This window comes from Orcinus orca, chromosome 19 (assembly GCF_937001465.1).
Source record: "Orcinus orca chromosome 19, mOrcOrc1.1, whole genome shotgun sequence".
NCBI classification, from domain to species: Eukaryota; Metazoa; Chordata; class Mammalia; order Artiodactyla; family Delphinidae; genus Orcinus; species Orcinus orca.
In genome coordinates, this window is record NC_064577.1 from 45,646,192 (window position 1) to 45,664,168 (window position 17,977).

The 17,977-nt window shown below is 57.0% G+C and overlaps 1 protein-coding gene across 5 annotated transcripts; it reads left to right on the forward strand.

Annotated features, from left to right (window-relative positions):
- Positions 1-1,519: 1,519 nt before the first annotated feature.
- Positions 1,520-17,967, forward strand: PDK2 (pyruvate dehydrogenase kinase 2). Of its 5 annotated transcripts, none has more exons than XM_004282627.4 (11): positions 1,520-1,822; positions 3,670-3,811; positions 10,987-11,058; positions 11,406-11,590; positions 12,062-12,151; positions 12,341-12,418; positions 14,774-14,850; positions 14,941-15,039; positions 15,208-15,315; positions 15,985-16,098; positions 16,897-17,967. In XM_004282627.4, exons 1-11 carry the CDS (start codon positions 1,705-1,707, stop codon positions 17,035-17,037), a joined length of 1,224 nt encoding a protein of 407 aa, XP_004282675.1. In that variant the 5' UTR covers positions 1,520-1,704; the 3' UTR covers positions 17,038-17,967. The 5 variants fall into 5 exon arrangements, with proteins under 5 accessions (XP_004282675.1, XP_033267019.1, XP_033267017.1 ...); XM_033411126.2 differs by having other exon boundaries at positions 1,802-1,914; XM_033411128.2 differs by lacking the exon at positions 3,670-3,811 and having other exon boundaries at positions 1,692-1,822.
- The last annotated feature ends 10 nt before the right edge of the window (positions 17,968-17,977 follow it).

Consider the following 17,977-nt stretch of genomic DNA (forward strand, 5'->3'; position numbering starts at 1 on the left):
TGATTACCACTTGGTGTGATAAGAGCTAAAGTAGTGCTAGATCAGGAGGCCTAAGGAACTTTTGGAGGGAGCCCATAACCCAGCCTGGGGGGTCAGGGGCCTGAAGAATGGGTAGGTGAAAGTGAGAAGAAAGAATGGTCCATGGGTAAGAGACAGCATTAGCAACAGCGGGGAGATTGGAGGCTGGTTCAAGGCAGTAGATAAGTATGGCTAGGAGTTGAGCAGGGAATGTGGAGAGATGAGGCTGGAGAGTTAGGCCAAATCAGATCATGTGAGAGCTAGAAAGGCTCCAGTAAGAAGTGGAGAGCCATCAAAAGGCTGTGAGCAAGAGAAGTAACACCTTCAGATTTGCAGTTGAAAATGATCCCTGAACCTCTTTCCTCATCTATAAAATGGGATAAGAGTAGCACAGTAGAGCTGTCTGGAGAATTAAATGAGATGATGCATGCAAACAGTGCCTGGCACATAGGTTATTATTCATTCAGCTAAGAGATCCCTTCCATCGTGACGCCTTGCACGTAGCTCTGCATTGGCTGTAATTGCATTCTGTTATAACTATTATTTACTTATGCAGCTCTCTCTCAAACTGAGAACTGAAATAATCAAGGGAAAAGACCATGTCCCAATCCTGTCTATGTTTCCCGTTCCCAGCATATAAGCCTAGCACCTGTTAGGCACTTGGTGAGTGCCAGACAAGGACTGAAGGGTGAAAAACACCTCAAAGGGGAAAGCGGGAGGGGTGGAGGGAACAGGACTTACGGCGTTCGACCACAAGAGGGCGCGCTATGTTCCCACGAGAGAGCCGGGCTGCTGGGCAAGGCTGTGCTCTCGGCCTCCAGCACAAATCACCTCAAAGGACCTTTCTCTAAAGAAGCCCAGGGCAGAAAAGGTTGCTTTCTCAGGTCAAATGAGTAGGGAGTAATAAAATAAAAGTGTTTTGAAAAGTTTATTGTAGCCGCCGCTAGGCGTTAGTTAGGGGGTTGGGTGTTTTTTAACTGGAAAAGCAAAATGCCGCCTTTTCCTGAGCGCTTAGATATTTGTGGAAGTGGGTGGGTTGCATATCTATATGAGGGATTAGCGTGGGCTTGCACCCCGAACCCGAAGTTAGCAAACATTCACAGTCTGAGTCACTCATCAGGACTGGAAACCCACCAGACCCCCTGAGGGAAAGCAGGTGCGTGGAATTCAGGACAGGTGAATCAGACCCCTTTGGGAGGAAAGGAATGCGTTGAAAGCTACCCGGACAATCTCAGGGAAGGCAAGTGAAGGAGATTCAGGGAGGGAGCGGGGAAAGGAAGGAGTGTAAGAGGAAAGGGAATAACGGGCCTCTGGGGAGGGAGGGGTTAACCCGGGCTAGGCGCAGAGGAGGAAAGCGCGTGGTGACGCCCGGGAGGCGGGCTCTCGGCGAGGCCTCTCGAAAACACCAGGCCGCTCCGGGTAAACAACGTGTTAAGGGGGTGGGCCCAGGGGCAGCCACGTGCCGGGGCGAGAGGCTACTGGCTCTCCCGGAGTTGTTTGTGAGCCGCCATTGGCAACGTCGGGGCGCCGCGACGAGCCGATTGGCCGGGATTCGGAGACCCGTCAGGGCCAGGGTGGGGTGTAGGCGGCTGCTGCGGCGCTGGGCCCACCTGGGCCGAACGGAGCGCCAGCGCTACCCGGGCGGGGACCGGAGCCCGAGCCCGAGGCGCGGCCGCCGCCGCCGCCATGCGCTGGGTCCGCGCGCTGCTGAAGAATGCGTCCCTGGCAGGGGCGCCCAAGTACATCGAGCACTTCAGCAAGTTCTCCCCGTCCCCGCTCTCCATGAAGCAGTTTCTGGACTTCGGTACAAGTGGGCGGGAGGCGGCTGGCAGCGAGGGCCCGCGGGGGGTGGAGGTGGAGTGAAGGAGTCCTGGCCATGAAGGATTAACGAGGAGGGTAAGGGAGGCCGAGTGACAGGGAAGGTTTGCTTGCAGGGGTCCAGACAGGAAAGGGTTAACGGGGAGGAAGGGGCCGGCCGCCGGGCTTGAAAGGGTTAAGGGCACCGTTACTGAAGAGACTGAACTGTTAGCAGGAGGGGGGGGGGCACTGAGAAGGAAGGGTCCAAGATGTCTTCCCGGGCTTTGTGAGGGGTCTCGGAGAGGAAGGGGCAGTGAGGCGGTGATGTCGGAGCAGGAGGGTGTAACCAGGCACTAAAGGGTTACTGGGGGTTGTCCTGGCGACTCTAAAAGTGAAGGTCAGAGAGGAGTTGAGGGGGATGCTGGTGGGGGCAACAAGGCAGCACTGGGAGGTGCAGCCATCTGGAAGGAGACCTGCGCGGGGGTGGGCGCGGAGGGGTCGTTTGGGGGAGGGGGCTCTCTCAGATGAGTCAACAGGAGTGAGGCCCTGGCCGGTCCACCTCCGCGCACTGAAGGAGCTGGCTCCCAGCTGTCCTAGAGGGCAAGGACACTTGCAGATCACATCTGCTGTGGCCTGGCCGCCTTACCCCAGCTGGGCAGGGGTCCGGGGCACCATGAGATGGAGCCAGGTAGCTTGTACCTACCCATCCTTGGCTGCCCCCCTGGGATCCTGGGCCAGGGTCGCCTACCATCAGTGTTCTGGGGGTGGCAAGGCTGTGCCAACGTCGGGACTGAAACAGGCATTGTGTGGACCCTGTCTGTTCACACATGGTGCCAGCTGGAGATCAGGGGGGGTTGCCCGGGTCTCTCAAGAGTTGAGGAGACAGAGCCTGGCTTAGGTTACAGCTGTGTCACTGGTGGGACGGGGCGGGGAGGTGGCAGCCATGATACGGGGCATCTGTTCCCCAAGACTTGTCCGCCTACCCCCCTCCCTGTTTGAGCTCCGCCCATGTAGGAAAGCCTCCTGAGCCCACTCCCAGCCCCCAGCATCTGTCCAGTCCAGACTGGACCCCAGTTAACAGAACTGTCACAGGAGGGAGGGGCTCACAGTAGAGTTTGGTCCCCCACTTGGAGTTCAGTGAGGGAAACAGACCTTCAGAAGGATGGTGACATGCACTGGATAACAGTTAAAAGCGGAACCTGGACTTAGAACCCAGGTTTCCTGACTCTAGGCCATGGCCTCATTCAGTCCTCTACTCCCTCTTCATTTTCAAGCCAGACCAAGGATCAAAGTATTTGGGCCCCGGTTCTCAGGCCCTGTCTACCTCACAGGTGGGCGGGCATTAACATAGGGCAGCTCTACAGTGGGCATAAAGACCAGCTGGGCCAGAGATGACACTGGGACCCTGCAGCTGCGGTGGTCCGAGCATAGCTCCCCTCAGCCAGGGGGAGCTCATCCCAAGGTAGGGATGGATTTCCCAGGCCCTTCTGCCCACCTGGATCAGCCCCCCCGAAGTGAGTATCTACTAGGAGGGAAAGAAAGAGAAGTGAATAACTTGGGCTGGAGGCAGCTCCCTGTGGGCCCAGGGTGGCCCTTTTCCCTGTGGTTGAAGGCAAGCAGGGTTCAGCTGGGGGTGAGGAGAGGATGCAACCTCTCTAAGGGTTAGGCTGGGTGGTGTGGTGGTCAGTGCAGGGGGGGTCAGGAAAGACTCCTTGTCCCATGCCTCCATCTCTTCTCTTCTGAACCCTCAAGGAAATAAAGGATGTAGTGACCTGACCCCGCCCCCACCCCCAAGATGTCCTCTGGCTCCAGTGCTTTGTAACTCTGTGAGCTCACCCTTCCCTCTCCCACCAGGGTCCAGCAATGCCTGTGAGAAAACCTCATTCACCTTCCTCAGGCAGGAGTTGCCCGTGCGCCTGGCCAACATCATGAAAGAAATCAACCTGCTTCCCGACCGGGTGCTGAGCACACCCTCGGTGCAGCTGGTACAGAGCTGGTGAGACCCCTGAATAGGTCCCCGCACCTCCCACCCCATTGTCAGATGCCCCCTGCTCCCAGGAACCTTGAGGGAGGCGGGGAAAGAGGAGAGGCACAGGGACTCCGAGAGGTAGGGGGGTTCCTGCGGTCAAGTGGGAATGTTAGGCCAGAGCAGGGACTCAGATCAAGCTCGTGGCCTCCATGTCTAGGGGACACAGCCCTATACTCACCACCCTCCGTTCTCTGGAAACACAGGATCCGCCTAGGAAATCATCATTTTCACAGCCCCAAACCCAAATCAGGCTAATGTCGGCATTTGCCACCAGCCCTGGTCCTGAAAATCTGGCACCTGTTGGGTAGTATTTACCTGAGGCAACTTTGTGGGAAGCAGACACCGGAAGAAGCTAACCTTCAAATTATATAATCCAAACACGTCAGCGTGTTTTGGATGTTGGAAAACACTGGAATAGATGCAAGGATGGCTCAGTACCAACTCCAGAGAGCTTTGGATGGGCAAAGACCAGAGGTCTATTGCACAGAGCAGCAGTAGCAGAGAGAAATCCTCAGTAAAGTTTACTCAGAAACTGTCCAGGGATAAGTACCTGAATGCCATTAGCCAGAGGCCAGTCACATGGAGAAGGAGCAAGAATTTGCTGGGTAACTGGGTATGTAAATGCGTCATCGTGGCTGATCTTCAGTGGCGTGTGTGCAGAAATCTTGCCCTTGCTTCTGGCGGTGGCAGGTGTGGTGTGACTGTGGTTTCCTTTCGGATTCGCGGCATCCGCACCTACTTCGAGCCCAGTGCTGTGTTAGGTTAAACAGGCAGCAGCGGCCCTCAGGGAGCCTGTGATCGCACGGGGGGAGTAGAAGAGGGCAAGCTAAGAGCTACACAGTGGCAGGAGCAGGAAGCCGCTGAAAAGTTAGCTCTATTTAAATTAAAAGCGAAGTATTATTTTAAAATAACATTGATTGGGTTTTGCCCCTCGTTGCGGAAGTATGACATGTTCACGTTGACACCTGGAGAACACAGAAAAGTAGATAAAAGGGAATGCCAACCACTACCCTCCACCCCTTAACCACACACTGTTAAGGTTTTGTAAGTGCCCTTTATTGGTGCCCTTCCAGCTTTTTTCTATGCATGAATATGCATATGCGTGACTTACTCTAATTAAATGAGGAGAAGGTAAGGAAGGACCAGGTACATGATGTGTGCACAGTGAATTTCAGTTGAATCAGAAAGTTGTGGGGCAGTTGAAATGGACGCAGAGAGGAGGTGACGTGTCACTTGGCCTTACAGGGTGCCTAACTGAACCCTGACCTAGAAGGGAGGGAAGAGCATTCCAGGCCAAAGGAACTGCTTGTGCAAAGGTGCAGAGGCCGGAGAGGGCCCGGCTGGGGCATCTGAGCGCTCACTTTGTGGATACAGTGCTGTTACTGCAAGCGGTGAAGGTGGACGGGGGGACAGAGGGCAGAGCCTGATTTGCATGTGGCCCAACAAGGTCACCCCTCGCTGGGCCCTGTCCCTTAGAGGTCCAAGACCTCTGAGCCAACTGGCATTTCCTGCCATCGGGCAGTGTGGAAGGCATGGGGAGGGACGGAAGGTACCATCTGTTCTCCCCAGCCCTCCTCCGGCTGAGTCACCTGGCTGCCTCTCCAGCTGGTCCCTGACTCCAGGCCCCTCCCTGGACACCGTGTTCCTAGAAGAGTCAGGGGATGTGGGGAGGGAGGGCAGGGAGCTGCTGAACTGCCCGCGATGCCCCCGAGGCCCCCAGAGTCCCTTCCTGAAACGCGGTTACACGTGTCGGGGGGCCTGGCCTGACGTTTTTCTTCCCTCAGAGCTGGGAAGTAATGTCCAGCAGCAGCAGGAGGGAGTGAAGTTAGACAAAAGGGAAGACTTCCCAGTGCATGACTCACTTAGAGGGGAGCAGGCCAAGGTATTGCTAGAGTGTGCTGACACACTGAAGAGACGGCCTGCTGAGACTGTTCCCGGAGAATGGGCATCAGCTGCAGCAAGAGAGACTGTGGTCTGAGGGAAGGAAGGACTCTCTGAGGCGGCTGCCTGTGAGAGAGGGCAGACCTCCCTATCTGGGGGAACCCCCTTGCCAGCTTGGATGATGGAGGCGGTGGAGGTGGGTAGAGTTTGCAGGAGAGGAGGGGGACGACCTATCAGAGAGCCTGGCAAGAGGCGCGCTAGCCTCAGAGTCTGATGAGTGAGGAGCAAAACCTCCCCTTTGGAAATGGACAAGCCCTGAGCACCTGCTCTCTGGAGGAGCAGAGGTAATAGTTAATCTGTGGCAACAGCTAATGGAGTTTCTATTCAGCTGGGGAAAGGTTCCAGGCAGGAATCACTGTGGGCAAGTGGAGAATTCCTGGCTCTAAACAAACCTGATGTATTATTTCAACTGGACAGACTTGGTGTTGTGGGAACCTGTTTTGGAAGTGACTGGAAGGTAGAGGAAAGCCCTGGGTGGTGGCGCCGGCATGCCTGACTCTGAGGCTTGGCTTTGCTGCTTGCTAGACACTTAATGTTTGGTCAACCACGTGGCCCCTCTGAGCCTCGGCTTCCTCATCTGTAAAATGGGGATCCGTTCTGTTGCTAAGGGTCAGATGCCACTGCTGGATGTGAAAGTACACGGAACTCTCTAAGCGTGAGTGATGTCTGCGAGCTTCTGGCAACAGCACCTCCGGGACAAAGACGATGTGCTGTGGCAGAGGTTCTCTTCACAGCGTAGTAATAATAATGATGACGATGACAGAAGCAGACATGCCTGGAGCCGTTCTAAGCGTGTCCACGTATTAACTCATTTAACTTCACAACAGCCTGATGAAGTAGGCCTTGTTCTTATCCCCATTTTGTAGACGAGGAAACTGAGGTTCAGAGAGAGTAAGAAACTTGTCTGAGCTCATTCAGGTAATAACTGGTAGAGCCAGGATCCCAGCCCAGGCTCTGTGATCTGGAGGCTGCGTTCTTGAAGGGAAAGGAGAGAACCGCGTTCTGGGACAGTGACCAGGAGTCAGAGATTTCTAAGCTCGCAGAGCAAGTCAGTGGGAAAGTAGATTTTCTTTACAGAGAGGGTTTGATGGCTAGTATTGTGGGGGCACAGAGGGGTAACCTTGCCTCCTCTCAGGAGAGAAAGACAGCCTGAGGAAGGGCGTGGAGTTGGTGGGGATGTACTTCGAGAAAAGGGAGGGTTGAGTGATGACTGCAGAGTAGAATCAAACGACAGCGAGTCCCTCCTGTCACCAGTAGAGCCTTTGCAGGGCTGTAGGGAAGGGGGTGGCAGGGGGTGTCACCAGCACCTTCTCTGAACTTCCCTCGCGTCAGCAAGGTATGTAGACCCCAAACCCAGTCCTTGCCCTTGAAAAGAATGACCACCTCACAGGTTCCGGGCGCCCAGGGCCAAACCCTGCCATTGAATCCCTCAGCCGCCACTTACGTAATCAGAATGGAGACCGGGCACCAGCATCGTCTCCTCTAATCCGCGCCTGCTGCTACGAAGCCCACTTCACACACGGGAACCTGAGTGGCACCGCCAGCAATGGGACCCAGGTCGGCCTGGCTCAGGGCCGTGCCCATCACCCCTCCACAAGCAGCTTCCAGATAGATGGAGGACACGTCTGCCCCCTCTCCCCTCCTCGCAGGGCCTTTGCCTTGTTCACACCCCTGGTCCCCAGCGGCTGTGGACACTAGTACGTGGTGCACACACACCCGCAGGCGCCCAGACTCACACATGCTTACCACTCCTCTGCCCCCACGCAAGGCTACCCACGCCTCCTCCCCAGCTGCCGGGCACTCATTCCGACACCCACGCTCACACACGCGCGCACACGCGCACACACGCACACACACGCACACACACATGCTCACACACACACCCACGCTCACACAGATGCGCGCGCATACACACGCACACACATGCTCACACACGCGCACACACACACACACACACGCTCACACACGCGCACCCACACACTCACACACACACACGCTGTCTCGCTCCCTCCTCTCCCCGTTTTCCACTCCTCCCAGCTCCTAAATCCAGGGCTCTGGAATGGCTGGAAAGCCCCAGAGGCAGGGTTTGGGGCTCCACATTACCTCGGTGGAGGGGAGGGGAAGGAAGCTCTAGATCTCACCCAGGAAGTCCTGGGCGGCCATGTTTACTGTTGGGGTCGGCAGGGAGGCCTTCCCTAGGGCGTCACATTGGCCCCACTGCCTGCTCTGCCAGGCCCGGGGCAGGCTGCGCATCTGTCATTGCACCACTGGTCCAGACCAGTGTCCAAGCCCAGCTCTTTCTCTGGCCCTCGGGGGTGGGCAGCCCAGGAGCCAGCGCCACTCCTTCCCCAGCGTCTTTCCCTTTTTAGGACCAAGATCTGGCCCAGGGCTGAGGTCTGGTCTGCCAGGCCCTTGGGGGGCTTCAGGCCAGAGTCAAGCTTCCCCTGGGAGAGTCTTTGTTATCCTCTCCTCTTCCTTCCAAGGGTACACTCAGGACCACTGCCCTGAAGGAACGGCCCTGCGAGGGAGGCAGGCAGGGATTCTAAACCCTGCTTCACAGTCAGGAGACGGAGGCCTGAGGCTGCCGCTCTCCCCAGAGCCCTGCCCACGGGCGCCGCTCGTTGCCAGGCCATCCTGGTGCCCTTTGTTCTACTTCACTGGCCACGTGACAGCGCCCTGTGGTTCATTAGGCAGCCCCAGAGGGGCGGGGCCCGCAGCGAGAGTGCTCATCCTACCCTCGCCCCCGCTCCTGGCCAAGCTGGTCAGGGGCCCCTAGCTCTCTCTGCTTGCCCCCAGGGTCTTGGGAAGGGGTTCCAGGGCCCCCACCCCTCAGCTGGTCTCCTCGCTCTCCTCTCTCTGCCTGTCCCCACCGTTGCATACTCGCAGGTTCTCCTCCCAAATCCCCTCTCCCTCTAAGAATCCCATGAGCCTGACGCTTTCTTCTGGGTGTGGTCAAGGAATGAGGGATAACACAGGCCTGTGAGAGAGGATCCCAGCTCTGCATGTTAACTTCCTCATCTGTAAAATGGGTCTAGCGGTAGCGCCCCACACACACGCAGGGTCACTGTGGAGGTTAAAATAGGGGAACACAGAGCAGAGCCCTGGCACAAGGCCGGCGCCGGTAGCTGCTGGGCCGCCTTCACCAGCAGCATCGCTGTTAGGACCGGTGTAGACAGTGAGCACTTGACCGTGTGGTGTAGACTTGGCATCAGACAGACCTGGGTTGGAATCCCAGTGCGAATGCTTACTGTGTGGCCTGGGGCATGTTACCTGCCCTCTCTGAGCTGGTTTCCTTGTCTGCAAAAGGGGGGAAATACCTCATGCTCATGAAGGCGGCTGGGAGATGAGAGACCCTGTGTAGACTCTGAGCTCTAACAGTCACTGGGTAAGTGTTGTCTGTTCTTATTCTCCAGGGAGCCTGAGGTGAGGCCGAAGGAGGGCCGCTGTCTGTTGGGGCTACGGGGGTACGGAGGGGGAGCTGATCTCCTCTGCTCTGTCGGCTCCCCCTACCAGTGACTACGCCACCTCTTGCCAGGCGGCGTGCCGGGCCCTGGGTGGGGAGGGCAGGCAGGCGCAGCAGGGCGAGCACGGCCCCATTCCTGCCATCAGTGGCCGTCCAGAGCATGACAGATTCAGACATGGTGTGATTCAGAGTCTTTGCCCAGTACAACCAGGAGAAGTGTGTCGTGTGCCGCCTGGGGACCCAGAGGGTGCACTCAGCTGTTGACAGTGTCTGAACCACTGTTCGAAACAAGAGCAAACGTTTAGAGAGTGCTCACTGTTCGCTGGGCACTGTGTTAATTATCACATTGAATTCTCACCAGAAAGCAGTGACAGCAGTAGGTCCAAAACCCTTCCTTTTCTGATGAGGAAACTCAGGCCCAGAGAGGTTCCATGACTTACCCAGAGCCACGCAGCTCAAAGTGGAAAAACCCAGCCAGGAACTCGACAGAGCCAGCTTCGAAGCTAGCCCTTTTACCCTCTTCTCTACTGGTTTAAGCAGCAGAGGGGAGAGTAGCAGCTAGTGGTTGGAGGGGGCAGGGCACTCCGGGCAGAGGGAACCGCAGGCCCCACGGGCTGAGCACTTTGAGCAGCCAGCACTGTATAGTGGCAGGTGCGCTGGAGGCCGGTCTTCACTATACTACCTCCCAGCTGTGGACCTGCTTCAGGCCTCAGTTGAGGAGACTGTGAAATGGGGCTAATTACTGCCATTCTTACCTGTCAGGGTCAAAGCACTGTGTACCTGGGAATGCTTCCGACTGTGGTGGGGGCCTCTTCTAGAGACACTGTTAGGCCCCGGGGGCCCTCCCCCCGCCCCCCGCCCCGGTCAGAGCTCTCCGTGGCCCCTCCTTCCTGCCGGCTGGAAGTGTTTCTGCTGGAGAGAGGCTCAGCTCTCTGCCTTCCCCAGGAGAATGGGCTGTTGCGGGCTGAGGCGTTAGCAGGGAAGCAGTGGCGTCCTGCCTCGCAGTAGGGGCGGGGGGGACAGTGGCTCCAGGTTGGCACCATCTGGGCAGCCCGGGTCGCTTCAGGCTCTCCGTGGGCTCCAGCCCTACCCAGTGTCAGAGCTGGGCATGCCCACCCCACCCCGAGTCCTTCCCACCCACCATTTACAATCCAGTTCCCTAGGAGCCTGCACAGCTCCTGGTGCCTGGAGTCGGGAGTATGAGGCTGTCATCTTCCTCCCGGAACCCCTGCTCTGGGAGAGCTCTGGGCCTCCCTGAACCCCTGCTCTGGGAGAGCTCTGGGCTGGCCACTCTGCCCCCTGTGCCCGTGGGATGCAGCAGCAACCCTGCGGGACAAACACTAAGATCTGCTTCCACGACGGGCCCTGGGGAGCTAAGTGCCTCGCCCCAGCCTGCCCTCGCTGCTGGTGTCGGGCAAGGCCCCCTCTCCGGTCTGGGCCTCAGTCTCCTAATCCGGGAGACCTGTGGGTGGGGTGGTCACCAAACCCCCTTTGAGGACTGGTATTCTAGGATGTCAAGCAGAGGCGCTCTAGGTACCAACAAATTAGAGACTTTCTTGCATAACTCGCGGTGTCGTTGGGGAGACTCACGTACGGAGGGAGCAGAGTGAGAGAACCCACGGGGCCCAGCTCTGGGCGGCGCCCACTGGAGGCGCAGGACAGAAGCAGGGTCAGCAGAGTCGGGTGTGCCGGGGCCTGGCCTGGGGCTGAGGCGTCCCCCGCCCCCTCCCGCACACAGGTATGTCCAGAGTCTCCTGGACATCATGGAGTTCCTGGACAAGGACCCTGAGGACCATCGGACCCTGAGCCAGTGAGTGAGGCCTCAGCTGGGGGCGGGAGGGCAGGTGTGGGCCACGGCCCCGGGGGCAGAAATGCCAGCGAGATGAAGGAAATGCCCCCACCCTCAGGGGTGTCCAGTCTGAGGGGGCAGAGAGCCCCCGATCCTTGGTGTGCCCTGAGTCTGATGGGGGGACCCAGGCCCCGCCCCTGTGGAGCTCCCAGGCTGTCAGGCAGGCGGTGGGAGATTTGGGGTGGGCTTCCGGAGGAGTGGGCTGGGGAGAGTCGAGTGGGTGAAGGCACCATGGAGAGAAGCGGGGTGCTTCTGAGGGTGTCCCAGGGCTGGGGCAGGGTGAGGGCCGACGTGTACCCCCATCGCAGGTTCACCGACGCCCTGGTCACCATCCGGAACCGCCACAATGACGTGGTGCCCACCATGGCGCAGGGCGTGCTGGAGTACAAGGACGCCTACGGCGACGACCCCGTCTCCAACCAGAACATCCAGTACTTCCTGGACCGCTTCTACCTCAGCCGCATCTCCATCCGCATGCTGATCAACCAGCACAGTGAGCGGGCGCGGGGCCGGTCGCTGTTCTCATGTTTACAGAAGGCAAAACCGCGTCGCCTCTTTGCGCGGCGTTCGTAAAAGTCTCTTTACGTTAGGACACAGGTGGTTGTCTGGTGTTTCTTACTCCAGGAGTATTAACTATGATAGTTGAGAAATCGTAGCCAGTCATTAATTACACAAAAAGGTAAAAATTATTTTTAAATGTATAGCAAAAGAGAAGACTAAATATAATGTCGAATGTATGGGGAGGAAACTTCTGAGAAGACTTGCTTCAGGCCTACAAAGGTCCAAGACTGGCCTGGGCCAGGGCTGGAGGGGCCAGGGGTCAGGGGTCAGGGGAGAGAGGGTGGGGGGGTGCGGCATCAGGGTCAGAAGTGTCAGAAGTAGAGGTGGAGCACTGGAGAACGGGGGGGAGGGAGCGCTGGGGTTGTGCGGCCCCGCTAACTGCGCCCGCCCTCCCCGCCCGCAGCCTTGATCTTTGACGGCAGCACCAACCCAGCCCACCCCAAACACATCGGCAGCATCGACCCCAACTGCAGCGTCTCTGAGGTGGTGAAAGGTGAGCTGTGTCCCCACCGTGCCTAGCCCACAGAGGAGCCCCAGTGATCCCCCAGTCTTACCTGGCCAGACGGTGACCCATTCCCCAGTGGGTGGGGGCCACGTCCCCATGGGTTCAGTGTTGGTGCCAAGAGGACTGCCTGCTGGGGAGAGGTCACCCCATTCCCTGATGACCCCTCTCTTCTCTCAGATGCCTACGACATGGCCAAGCTCCTGTGTGACAAGTATTACATGGCCTCACCTGACCTGGAGATCCAGGAGATGAATAGTGAGGGAGTGAGGCTGTGTGTCTGCCTGTCTGTCTGTCTAAGCGCTGGGCACATGGGAGAGGAAAGTGAGGTGGGACTCAGGAAGTGAACTGTTACCTGGTTGAGGGAGAAGCAGAGCTATTATTGTATTATTATTATTAATTTATCTGGTAAATATTTATTAAGCAGTAAACACAACAGGCAAGGTCCCCGTTCCCACGGAGCTTACATTCTCGGTACTGGGGAGGTTGGGGAATGGGACCTTTAACCAATGAACAAATAACAAACAAGATAACTTCAGGTCATGATAAGTGACAGGAAGGAAACACAATGGGGTAACGTGACAGTGATGGATAGGAGCAGTGTATTAGGTGGGATATGAGTTTGGCTGTCTTCCCCAAATCCAAAAACTGGTTTAATTTGAGAGAGAGGTTTCCCTCTCCCCAGCCCCTGGGGTAGAATGGTGAAAGCTGGCTACCCACCCTCATGTGTCAGTTCCAGCCTGGAGAAGGGGAAAGAGGATGTAGAAGGCAGGGCCTAAGAGCTGAACAGAGCACTTTCCCAAGTCTCCCAGCTGCAAGGGAGGCTGGGAATTTAGTCTCTAGCTGGGTAGTCACGTGCTAGTCAAAACTTCAGGGGAGGGAGGCATCTATTACTAAAAGAAGAAAGGGAATAACGGATACAAGAGGATGGCTACAAGGGTCCTACTTTGGATGGGGTAGTCAAGGACCAGAAGGAACAGTGTGGTGGGGTTAGGAGATTAAAGGGGTGATGGGTGGGAGAGAGGCTAGGCATGCAGGGCCAGTGGACCACAGACAGGAGCTGGGATTTTGAGAACAGCAGAAAGCCACCGGAGGTTTGAAGCACGGTGATGACAGGATCTGAATAACATTCTAAAGATATTTAGAGGGGACTTCCCTGGCGGCACAATGGTTAAGACTCCGTGCTCCCAATGCAGGGGGCCCAGGTTCGATCCCTGGTCAGGGAACTAGAGCCCACATGCATGTCGCAACTAAGGAGCCTGTGAGCCGCAACTAAGGAGCCCACCTGCCAAAACGAAGACCCAGTGCAACCAAATAAATATTAAAGAAAAAAAAAAGATATTTAGAGGTTGGAGGAGGCAGGAGAGGACACAGGAAGACCAGTTAGGAGGTCACTGCAGATTCAGGCAAGGGGAAGGGAAGGCAGCAGAGAGGAAAAGAAGGGGGTGAACTGGATAAATACCTTGGAGGTGCAGGGGTGAGGAGGATCAGGGCCTCTACCCTCCCCTCCACCCACCTGCTCCTCAGCCACCCTGGCCTGTGGGCCAGAAACCTGAGGTGTTCACGCCTCTGTGCCTGGAAGTCGCACTGCCCACATCCTAGTCTTTCCTTAAGACCTGGATCAAGTCCACCTCCTCTGAAAAGCCTTCCCAGGAAGAGTTAGGCACCGCCTGCCCCAGGTGTGCCTCTCAATTGCACTGTTTGCATTACTTGGCAGAAACCAAAGGGCAGAGACAGGCCGCTTTACTTCAGGATCCCTGGGGTCAAGCCCAGGGCCTAGCACACAGCTCTGGGTACAACACCTAATGTGAAAGTCAGTTGTGCGTTTCTCTGTCTAGACTTGAATTTCTGAGAGGGTAGGATTGAATTTTATTCAACTTTATGTCTCCACTGCTCAGCACAGGGCCCGAGTTTCCTTCCTTCATTGATCCACTGCACATTTACTGAGCTTCTGCTACATGCAAAGCTCTGTGCCAGGCACCAGGAAGAGACACTCAGTCTATAAAACCAAGAAAACTCTCCAGGATAGAGTGATTCTTGGGAAGTAGGATGCTGGTGTCAAAATCACCTGGGCAGCCCCCTCCCCTCTCCTCTGGGTGAAAAGGCTCTACAGGGGATTCTGGTATCAAGGTGAACGCTAGTAGGCTACATTTAGGATAGACAGATATTATTTGGGTGGATGAATGATGGATAGATGGGTAGATAAACAGTGGATGAATGGAAGGATGGATCTGTACTTTGAATGAATGGATAGATGGGAAAGAGATGTTTGAACAGATACATAGATCGAGGGACAATTGGATGGTTGGGTGGACATTGAATGGGTAGATAGAGGAACGAATAGATATTGAATGGATATGACTATGAATGGATGGATAATGGATGGCTGGATGGACAGACAGACACTGTATAATGGATGGATATTATACAGAGAGAGAGATGGATGAATGGACACTGAATGAATGGCTAGACGGATGAACGAATGAGCAGATGGATGGACGATGGAGGGACAGTGGTTGGTGGTGGAGTGCTGGGTGCTAGATGCTGGTGAATGAATGCTGAATGCTGACCTCCTGACAATTTCCTGATCTGTGGTTTGGACTTCCCTGGCAGCATCCAACTCCAAACAGCCAATTCACATGGTCTATGTCCCCTCCCACCTCTACCACATGCTTTTCGAACTCTTCAAGGTGAGGAGGCTGGGGGATGGTCCTTTGTGGGGGGTGGGAGTGGTGGGGTCTAGGTTGCTCTCACTGTGTCTTACCCCTTTTCCACCACAGAATGCCATGCGAGCGACTGTGGAAAGCCATGAATCCAGCCTCACTCTCCCACCTCTCAAGGTCATGGTGGCCTTGGGCGAGGAAGATCTTTCCATCAAAGTATGTGACCCTTGACTTTGGGGACCAGAGAGCAGTGGTGTGGAGACTTCCCTCCTGCCAGGAGATGGGCTGAGGGAAGCCCCTGGGGGTGAGGAAGATCTGAGAAGGTCGGGTGGGGTGTGGAGAGAACTGAGGTCTGGAGACCCTGACGTGTCCCACGTCCCCCAGATGAGTGACCGAGGTGGGGGTGTTCCCTTGAGGAAGATTGAGCGCCTCTTCAGCTACATGTACTCCACGGCCCCCACGCCTCAGCCTGGCACCGGGGGAACCCCACTGGTGAGACGGCTTCTCTCTGGCTCCCCCCACTGGCCTCCTGAAGGATGCCTGTTGGCCTTCGGGTCTCTTATCAAATTGTCACTCTTGCCCATCTCTCGCTTCCCTACCTCCCATGGTCCCTCCGTCCTTGTGTGGCTGTGTGTGAGTCTGAGTCTGGGCCTCCCTGCTCTTCCTGTCTCTCCCAGCCTGTACCTACCTACCTATCTGTGGGTGTCTTCTGTCTGTCACTGTTGCTCAACTCTCCCTTCCCCTCTCTCTCTCCACAAGTAACTACCTCTCTCTTGGAGTTATTCAGCTTACCAACACCTCCCTGTCCGTTCCCAGCAGAGTAGGCAGAGCTGGGTGTGGGAAATTGAGACAGAGAGGTGTCCCGTGACCTGCCCAGACCCCTGGCTACCAGTCCCGAGCCCCTCTCCCTGCCCTGCTTACTGCTCCCCACCCGCCCCATGCTCCGCAGCCTTCCTCCCTCTGCCAGACCGATTTCCTTTATCCCACAGTCCCCACCTTGCCTCAGAGCTGTCCCTTTCTCATGTCCCCTCCCCACCCCAGTTCTGGGAGTCCCCGTGCACGACCCCAGCTTGGCCCTCCTCACTCAGCACATCGGGTCCCTGCAGTTCCAGGAAGCCCAGGGCCAGTGTCTCCTCACGCTCCCTTCTCACCCCCTTGCAGGCTGGCTTCGGGTATGGGCTCCCTATTTCCCGCCTGTATGCCAAGTACTTCCAGGGGGACCTGCAGCTCTTCTCCATGGAGGGCTTTGGGACCGACGCTGTCATCTATCTCAAGGTGAGTGCCCCTGCCTGCAGAGTCTGGCTGGGGGAGTTTGCTGATAGGTCGGGCCTGTTATTAGGTTTCTTTTCCATCCCTCCAACCTTTTCCTGATTCCAAACTGAGAATCAGAGTGAAGCTATAGTTCCCAGCCACCAGGCACTCCTAAGTTGGCAGGCAGTTTCAGGGAGTCTGTGGTTTGCATGAGTAAGACCCTGTTCTGGGAACCCTTGACTTGCTAGACTCAGAAGGAAACGGGGTGGGGGGGGGGCGCTTCCCTGGTGGCGCAGTGGTTGAGAGTCTGCCTGCCGATGCAGGGGGCACGGGTTCGTGCCCCGGTCCGGGAGGGTCCCGCGTGCCGCGGAGCGGCTGGGCCCGTGAGCCATGGCCGCTGAGCCTGCGCATCCGGAGCCTGTGCTCCGCAATGGGAGAGGCCACAACAGTGAGAGGCCCGCGTACTGCAAAAAAAAAAAAAAAAAGGAAAGGGGGGACCACAGAGAACTCCTGATTCAGCTCGGGGAGACTGAGGCCCAGAGCTGGTGACCTTGTTCAGGGTCACAGAGCCTAGCCTCCTTCCTATCCCTCCCTGACCTTTAAGTGAACAGCCTTGTTGAATGGGCAGGAGCGAGCCACGGAAGGGACAGACCCTCTCATGGGTCTTTCCGGGTTAGTCATCTCAGCCCGTGTCTGGCACTTGGCTGGGCTAACATGTGGGCCACAGTCAGCGGCCACCAGAGTGTACCGGGGCAAGGCTGGAGTGCCGAGGAGTGGGCAAGGCGCAGGGAAGCAGGAGAGGCTGACCCTGATGCCGTCCAGGCCCTGTCCACGGACTCGGTGGAGCGCCTGCCTGTCTACAACAAGTCAGCCTGGCGCCACTACCAGACCATCCAGGAGGCCGGCGATTGGTGTGTGCCCAGCACGGAGCCCAAGAACACGTCCACGTACCGTGTCAGCTAGAGGCCGCCCCACTCACCTGCGCCCAGGAGGATGGACTGCTGTCTCTGCATCCGGCCACCATGGTGACCCTCCCTGTCCCCACCCCAGGTTGGGGGAGGCTCTCCCTGATGACCAGCTTCTTGTCTCTGTGGAGTCACTGCGGTGACTGGTCTGTGGTGGCCCCTAAGTGCCAATCTCTGTCCCCGTGGAGACTCCTAGGGGATCTCCCTGGGTCCAGACTCTGTGGGCAATGCCTGAGGATTGGGGGATGCCTCCACCCTGATAGGGTGTCCCAGAGATACATTTCCATGGCATTCTTTCTCTCTGAGCCCAGAGCTGCCACTTCTCTGCTGGGGGTCCTAGGTCCCCCTCACTGCCTTCCACAGCCCTGGCCTTCCAAGTGGACACCCCTGCTTGCCTTATTCCCTTGGCCCGTGCCGGTACCCTGGCCCTGGTCTGGTGTCAGTGTTAGGAAGGGGCCAGGTACCCGCCACATCTGGCATAGTGGGAGGGGACCCTTGGTTGGGGACCTGGTCCTACAGTCTCTTCCTCCACTGAGTTTAAGGTCAAAGTTAGGGGGGAGGGGTTTCTTACCTGGGGCTCACCCCTAAAGCCGAGGAGCCTGGGAGGACCCAGAGCTTGGCCGTCCAGCCAAGCTGCTTGAAGCCTGCAGGTGGCCCCAGCGATGTTTCTGCCGCCGCCCGAGCCCTTCCCCTGCATGTCCTCACATGCGTCCACCTGCCTGCCACACACGGTCCCCCACCGAGCTCCAGACCCCAGTTCCCACTGTGCCCGCGTGTGCTTGGGGTGGCTTTCTCCCTAGAACGTTGTGTGTACATAGCTAGTTTTATAGCCCTTTCCCTTAGCACACAGGGGGTTAAAGTTGTGTGCTCCTCCCAGTGGCTGTGATGGTGACAGTGACATCCACAGTAAAGAGGAGATCGAATGAGACTGCAGCCCC